Source organism: Cyprinus carpio, chromosome B1, assembly GCF_018340385.1.
Source record: "Cyprinus carpio isolate SPL01 chromosome B1, ASM1834038v1, whole genome shotgun sequence".
Classification (NCBI taxonomy): Eukaryota; Metazoa; Chordata; class Actinopteri; order Cypriniformes; family Cyprinidae; genus Cyprinus; species Cyprinus carpio.
Window position 1 is genome coordinate 1,610,522 of NC_056597.1, and position 8,541 is coordinate 1,619,062.

General features: G+C 37.3%; 1 protein-coding gene across 3 annotated transcripts in view; it reads left to right on the forward strand.

Annotated features, from left to right (window-relative positions):
- pax5 (paired box 5) overlaps nucleotides 1-2,836 on the forward strand; it is a 52,593-nt gene extending 49,757 nt beyond the window's left edge. For all 3 annotated transcript variants that reach the window (XM_019109360.2, XM_019109382.2, XM_019109370.2), the window contains exon 11: nucleotides 2,421-2,836. In XM_019109360.2, the coding sequence (XP_018964905.1) occupies nucleotides 2,421-2,503 (83 nt within the window). In that variant the 3' untranslated portion in view covers nucleotides 2,504-2,836. The remainder of the gene's footprint in view (nucleotides 1-2,420) is intronic.
- The last annotated feature ends 5,705 nt before the right edge of the window (nucleotides 2,837-8,541 follow it).

An 8,541-nucleotide genomic window follows, 5' to 3' on the forward strand; every position in this document is an offset into this window, starting at 1 on the left:
CCCTCAAACCATTCACATTAAGAGAACCTATTTTGAGATACTCCATGAAAAAGAGAGAATAGAAAGAAAAGCAGGAAGGAAGAAAAAACACACACAAAAGCATGTATAAAGCCATACTGTCTATTTAGCTTTACCTCGAACTCTTCTTTCATTCACATTCTTTCTATCCTGTCTAATCGTCGTTATGTACTTCTTAAGCCTATAGCGTTTCTGTTGGGATAACACAGTATGATTGTACGTTTTACGTGCCCACACTACAGAAGCAACAAACTTTTCCTTATCAGGGAAGAAATCTCCTATCTCTACCCTTTTCCCTTTAGTCTCATCCAAGAAAGCATTTATCTGTTCCACAGAGTACAAATCATCATCAGCTTTATAGAGATCTAACAAATCTGACAAGCTCTCATCATCCTTCATATCATCCTGACTCTGCATCATGACTTCAACATCCTCCTCCTCCTCCTCCTCCTCTATAGTCGCGGACAGCTGCCCACTGACGTGTAAGCCTACATCACTATCTACGAACTTCTCTTTTACATGTGCAGTACCATTTACACCGCTACAACTTGGCTTTTCATTGTCAACGTACTTTAGGTTACTCACAACGCTCTCACTCACCTCCAATCCATTGTCTTTATTCGTCTCAGCCACAGCCACAGGACCCTCTTCCGAGCCTGATGTTTCCTCTCCTGTCTTCTGATTCACCTCCACATCTTTACACACCAATGTTTCTTCCGTCTCACTTATCCTAGCTTGGTCCAAAAAATTTTCTTTTGAGGGCACGAGTCTCTTTTGTGGCCGTATTCCCGGCACTCAAAACAGCGTAAACTCTCCGTACTTGCAAAAATCATGTACGAGCTATCACCATCTTTCACCCTAAACGATACATCCAATAATTTATCCGGAGAATTCAGAAACATGAACACGTTTCTCCTAAAAGATATTACATGTTTGAGCGCAAGGATTTTTACATCCTAAAAGAAACCGCTTTGACCTCACTTACAACTTTTCCGAATCTCACAAGTTCTCTCACTATGACTTCGTTTTCAATGAACGGAGGGACGTTTGATATAATCACTTTTGTTGCTGGTGCAAACAGCGGAGTGACGGTAATAAAAATTTCTTTCACCCACAGACTATTTTTCAATTACCTTATTAACCCAACGATTCCGTTTTTAAGAAACACAACTACGGCTTTATTCATTCTCGAAGCCGAAACTATATTTTCATAGCCTATCTGCTCACCGACCGCCAACAGTACATCCTCAACTGTAGCGTTAAGGCCTGTTCACACCCGGGACGAATTTCGCGCGCGATATTCGCCGACGTTTTAACGCCTCGTGACTAAACAAAAGCCGCCAATGTGAGTGTGCACACCGACGCGCAAAACGCGAGGCGTAAAAGCATCATTTTTTTAAAAAACGCCTTAGGTTAGTTTTTTTTGGTTTGACGCACCGCGTCAAAAACTATACGACCAATGAGAATGGCGCTTTTGCACTCGTGTCTGGAGCTTCTGAAGTTACAGTAAAACACAACTTGGGGGCGCTCAAACACAAAACTGTCTTGCTGAGCACACATACGTAACGGCGAAGAAGATATACGCCAAGTAGCGTCTACACTGCCGGGAAGAAATAAGACGAAGAAGATGCAAGGCAAGATGAATGTAGAGTTGCTGGTCTCGTTGGTGTCGGAACACAAAGAACTATATGACAAACGCGACAGCGATTACAAAAATCTTGATAAAAGAGAGACTAGTATTTCTAGTATTTCTGTTTTACATTAAGCGCCATCTAATGTCAGGGAATGAATTTGCATGTTCACTCGGCTCATCGTCAGCGAAAATCGCTTGGGTGTGAACACAAAAAACGCGTTGAAAAACGCTGGCGAATAACGCGCGCCGATATTCGTCCCGGTGTGTACGGCCCTGCGGACTCTGGCACACACCTGAAACCATGACGCAGAGATAATGGCGTTCTTCCACCTGTGGACGCCATTCCTAGGCGGACCGTGCAAAAGCACGGCACGCTACTAAATTTAACCCAATATTAAATTTAACACACAGCAAACTGTACAAAGCAAAAAGAAAAAAGAAAAAAAGAAAAGAAAAAAAAACACATACAGAAAAAAGAAGATAGAAACCACGCACGACAGCAAACCGCTCTCAAACACAAACCCTTCCCAACATCCACTCCAACAGGGGGAGAGAGAGAGAGAGAGAGAGAGAGAGAGAGAGTAGGTGGTTGTCTAAATGTGTAACTTAAACTGACTTTCCAAACCTGGATTCATTTAAATTTAGAGGGTCACTGAGGGGCCTAGCTTGCTGACACGTGGGCTGCTGCCTTTAGAACTCCTCCTGTTTGAGCTATTTAAGTGTTCTTAATCTGATTACTGACAGATTTGTTTTTTCATATCCCTTGTAGGATCTCCATACTACTATAGCGCAGCCACACGGGGAGCAGGTACAGCTGCCACAGCAACTGCCACTGCCTATGACCGCCACTGACCAGCTGGACAGAGGAGAGGAGGAATGGGCCAAACAAAAAGAAAGAGGAGTGAGAACAGATTGATAGCAGCCACACAAGACTGTCTACACTTAGAGGCAAAGAAATGAAGGAGGAGCAGGAAGGAGAAAGAAGAAAGAAAGAAAGAAGAGGTGACAATGTTTTCCTGCCGATTACAATCAATGGTCCAATCAGTAGCTTCAACTGATGTTTCTCATTTCTGTTGATTAGTGGAAAGTATACACCCATTCACCTGTATTCATGTGGTCTCAGCTCACACTAAATCTGTTATTGCTTTGATTTATCTTCTGTCATTAAAGCCTTGCTTATCCTATCGTCTTTGCATCTCTATGCAGTCTGTTCTTAGAGATGATCAGGTGTTGGGAGTTGGTATACCAGACAATCTACTAGTGGCAGCTTGAGATGGCCTACGTACGTGATTTGAGTTAATTTTTTGAGTCATTTTATCAAATGTGTGAATGTAGCATCATAATCTGTGGCAGACTTATTGTCTGTTAAAACCATGAATTGTTTCGGAGAGAACCTAACGTATCAAGTGAACGGAGATTTAATAGAGTTGGACAGATAACTCAGGTCGGAATATTGGCATTATTTACATTCAAATTAGCCAGCGTGAAGGACAGACCCATTTCACTATTGATCATGGGATGCGTCCACTTGAAAATGTAGCATAAATACGGTAGAGAATATACTGGAAGATGCTGAAATCAGCCCTGATGCATAAGCACAAGAATACTTGAGCCCTCTGTTGTAATCTAGAAACCATTTCGACGTAATGGACTCCTTATAAGCCGAATTACACGATAAATGGGACTGTTTTGTGATTCGGTCATTGTGTAATATGTTGGAAAATTGCAGCATGATTTAAATGTTTAAGCACTGTCGTTATGAATGAGAGCATCAGTATTTTAAAGACTCCTCTCCTTCCTCTATGTAGATAAATACTATTTACGTATGTACTGAATACCCTTATTCAACTGTACATTAGTAAGATTTATAGCTATTTATGATGGAGAGTAATATATATAATTGTGTGTAAAAGTTTACTGCGGACAAATGCTACTGCTAGCTAAAGATGTTGCCGTTGAATATGTAGCTGGTTCTCTTTTTAACCCCCCAATGTTTCATTCCAAACACAAATCAGTTGCAATTAAAAAGCACTGACAAGCTTTTGTGAAGTTGCTCCATTTTAGAAGGGGAAAACCATTAGTGATGCTACTTCCCCTAACAGGAAGTGTTGTCATACTGTCTGTCCCTTCAAATCGTGTCTTTATCCTCCCCAAAGATACTCTTCATTAGTGCAAATAGACACTCTTAAAAGCACAAAGTGACAAATCTGTTTTTTTTGTCCACGCTCTTTCTCTCTGAGTGCATTTGTTTTTGATTATTCCCTTCATCCATACTGCGCCAAGACAATGCATGAGACCAAGGTGGAGGCCTTACCAAACTCTCTATGTAGCAACATCATGCTGTACATCCTTCCTGTTTGTCTGTCTGAGATATCCTGTACATCTATCACTTACAATGACAAGAGCTTTTGATATCATTGTTGACTGATATATAGATTCTAGTAGATGAGAAAAGACAAAAAGTGTGCTTTATTTAGCTATTGTCTGTGATGAGTGTTTCCAGTTCTTAATTTTCTTGCTTTTTTTCAATACACTGTGCATTGCTGAGTAGCTTTTGAAAAAGGAGAACACTGTAGTTTTAGTAGTGAGTCACAAGCACCAAAATTTGATGTGAAATAAGAAAAAAATGACAAACCTATGAATATATATATATATAGGAGTTGATAGTTTTTATGTTGTTGCTCTGGATTGTATAGTAGTAATAGGATTACATTTGTTTGTAGACCATAAGTTGCATGTTATGCAACTCTAAAGAAACCCTTGATGCCGTTTCACCACTAATGACTACTGGTGAACTTTGACCTTTTAAACTTTTAGTCAGAGGCATTATGAACCTGAAGTACACCAGCTAAAATCAAGGACAGTGCCTTTATTTTTCTACCGAGTCATCCAGTATGACCACGCGTCACTAAATTGCATAATTGTCTGCATGACGTAACGAGATCACAGCTTGACCAACGAATCAACGAACAGATACTACACTACCCATCATTTTTTTACATGCTAATTTTACAATCTAATTAAAACCCAGTTCATATTCACTAATATGAACCTGTTTAAGGAAACCTTAAGGTTTAAGGGAAAGTTCACCCAAATATATGAACCCTCAGTCATCAATTACTCAACCTCATGTCATTCCAAATGGTTTCATTGGACCACATTGACTTTGATTGTATGGACAATAAAAATAGGGACAATACATTTTTCAAAATGACGTCTTTTGTGTTTCACAGAAGAAAAAAATGCATACAGGTTTGGAATATTATGAGTGTGATTTTGGGTGAACTATTCCTTCAACCACTGAGAATGAATATTAGATTAACTGTAAAGGGATTGTCTTGTCATTCATATATATATATATATATATATATATATATATATATATATATATATATATATCATATGTAAATGTCATATATATATATATATATATATATATATATATATATATATATATATGGATGTTCTGGGTGTTCCTGTTGGATTAACGTAGAGAGATACAAATGAAAAACACACACAGTCCTTTTGTCCTTCATCAGGTCGTGAATATGCCACACCTCTCCATTGACATGATCAAAATGTGCTGCACCAGCAAAATCGAACGCCCCTTTCTCATTTCCCATCCCCTCTTATTTCAATTTCTTATTTCCACCCCCACCACCATTTAACTCCATTTGCCTCTCTGGTGCACCTTTAATCTGATCAGATCTTCCTAACCCCTTCCTCCAATGCCATCAGGATTAGAAATTCTACAAGTTGGCTGTTGATCACCTTTGTGAAAATTCCCCATTTTCTCTGAGAGGATTACCGTTGGCATATTTCCTATTTTTTATATAGGAAATATACCAATTTTATAACTATTGTTTAAAAAGCACCTCACAATATTGGCAGTTAATTATATATGCACCCATGTTTTCCTTTGCACATTTCTGTTTAAAAACGTATTTTAAGTAGTAAACAGCTTGCATAACAAAAAAAAAAAAATCTTGTTTTAGATTGCTGGCAGACAAGTTCAATTAATTAGTACTATTTATTTTTCATTCTCTCTTATTCACCGGAAAAAGTGGCAAAATAAATACACCGCTTTTAATTATACCTTAAATCCAAGTCATTTACTCTCTAAATATGGTTTAGTAATGACTCCATATTTAAAATATTTCCAAAGTAAAGGCTGAGCATCATAACTGATACACATTCATCCAGTGAACAACCCCCAATTTAATGTTAGCGTCCCGCTCTTTTCATCAGTTCAGATCAAAATAATATGCAGTCAAATACTATTTGACTTCACTTCATTTTCCAAATAAGCAAATTCGGTTTACGATTCTAAAACAGGAATAGATTAAGTAATGTATTGATTCTAAAAGCAGTATGTCCACGTCAACATTAAAGGTTTCCCAATTTAAAAAGGAGACTTTAAAAAAAAATAAAAAAAATAAAAAACAGAGGACTTGGTTATCACCTTATTGTGGCCTTCTGTGTACAATCGGAAGCTCCTTCTGCTACTAGTTTCTTTCCCAAGGGGTTCATAAGTTTTTTTTACTCAGTTTTTGAAGTAAAGATTAAAGATTTTAAGAAAGCTTGAAACGTTTTGACAAATTTGATAACAGCAATCAGTTCAATTCAAAGGAAAAAGAAAACGTCAGACCAATAACATATCTGTAGCATCCACCAAAGTTAGAGATGTTTGGTTTAAAAGTATTTTCTGGTGATCATTACAAAAATATTCAAATTCTGAAATAACCAACATGACAGAAAGATGAAGGCAACAGATGTTTGCAACGAGTAAATTAATGAACTGCTTCTTTAAGAAATGTGTATGTTTTTTATTGAATTTTCTAGTAGTAAAAAAAATCTTGGTGTTTTTCTCTGCGTGTCGTGCGTTGTCTTAATATTTGAATGTATTTACTGCAGAACAAAATTTGCCAAAGATATCATGCCACTTGATTTCAATCTTTTTGGTTCTTCATGACTTATTTCTTCATTTTATTCAAATCTGTCCACAAACTGGAAATAAATGTGATTTGATATTGATTTTCTAATGGAATTAAATTGTTATTGTTATATTATTATTGTTATGATGATGATTTTTGTTGGTTTGTTTTCCTGTCGTTCAGGGTTATTCAATTGTCTGGCATTCCTCCTAATCCCTGATACGGGGTCATAGGCTACTCTGTGTATGTGCATATGAGTGAATGTTGTTTGTGTATTATCAATTCACGTATGTTGTAATGTGAAACTAAGAAGTAATTATTTGTAAATATTGGCCATAATTTTATTGGTTCATCAGAATAAAAGTAATTTTTTAAGTTCACAGGTTGTATTGGTATTCATCAAAAAAGCTTGACTTTCATCACATGGGTTTTTCCCCAGTTTATATGGTCATTTTACACATAGAGGGATGTGGTGGAAATATATTACATATATAATATTCTATAAAATATGGCATGGGGTTGTGAGAATGCCATTATCATGATTATTATGTTTAAAGGGATAGTTCACCTAAAATTTCAGTTATTAATTACTCACCCTCATGTCGTTCCAAACCCGTAAGACCTTCTTTCATCTTGCACAACACAACTGAACACAAATTAAGATATTTTTGATGAAATCCGAGAGCTCTCTGACCCTCCAGACAGCAATGTAACTGAAATGGACCCAGAAAGGCAGTAAGGACATAGTTAAAATAGTCAATGTAACATCAGTGGTTCAACCATAATGTTATGAAACTATGAGAATATTTTTTTGCTCAAAGAAAACAAAAATAACAACTTTATTCAACAATTTCTTCTCTTCCGTGTCTGTCTGGAAAACACATGCATACATCGTGGTGCTGTCATGAATGCGCTCTGAAGACTGACATAACTAAATTTTGACAAATTTACATTCATTTTAACATTGAAACATACTATAATAATACACACATCAGTAATGTTTATTTATATATGACATATTTTAATATAGATGTCATTAACATGCGTTTTGTCTGTCTTCTTGCTTATAAGAAACAATGAAGTTGTATCGCTACCAACATCCAGGGAATAGAACTGGATAGGATACAGGTTTCATAAACCTAATTAAAGAAATGCTTTCAAAGGCAACAACTGCAGTGTTTCTAAACAAGATGAGAACTAATCCATTTCCCTCTATAGAGCTGCATAAACACAACCTCCCTACTTTGTGAGAATGGAGCTTACCAGCGCTTCACTTTTGGCTAGTGGCGTGGTCCACAGGAGGTCTTAACAGGGGGTGATAATGGACCACAAGCTGCAATACAACAACAACACACCCCACACACATGAAAAACAGCTTCAGCCCAGCTGGATACACACTCAGCACCAGCTGGGATTTGGTCGTGTGCCAGTTTACCATGTCTCGCACACACATTCAGTAACACAGTCTTGGGTCACTGCCCGAATACCTAGTTTGCCAGGTTGGCACTTGCGATATTTCGGCACTTGGGTGCATTCCCAGATTAGAAGCACAGTGGCAAACTGTGATTTCTGCAGAGCTTGAGTCTCAGCCAGATAACATGATGAATGAGCACTTCAAAGCAGAGGAGTTCCTCAGGTGTGTACATTTTTGACTTTGGATACAGTGGATCACTCTCTCCTAGCAGCACTTTCAAAAGCTCATTATAATCTGGAAATTACTTGCAGTTGTGTCCCACAAAACCTTATACATAACACCCAAATTGTTTCTCCAAACCAAGCCAACAAAACTTTTCTGAACAGTTATTAGCTCAGGGATTACTTAAAATATAATATATTTTTATTTTATTATTTATTTATATCAGTTAAATTTATTTTATTTATATATGGTCTCCAGCAAGGAATTTGATCCCCATCAGGTGACAAATAAATTACAAATTAATTCTAATTGGTCAAAAC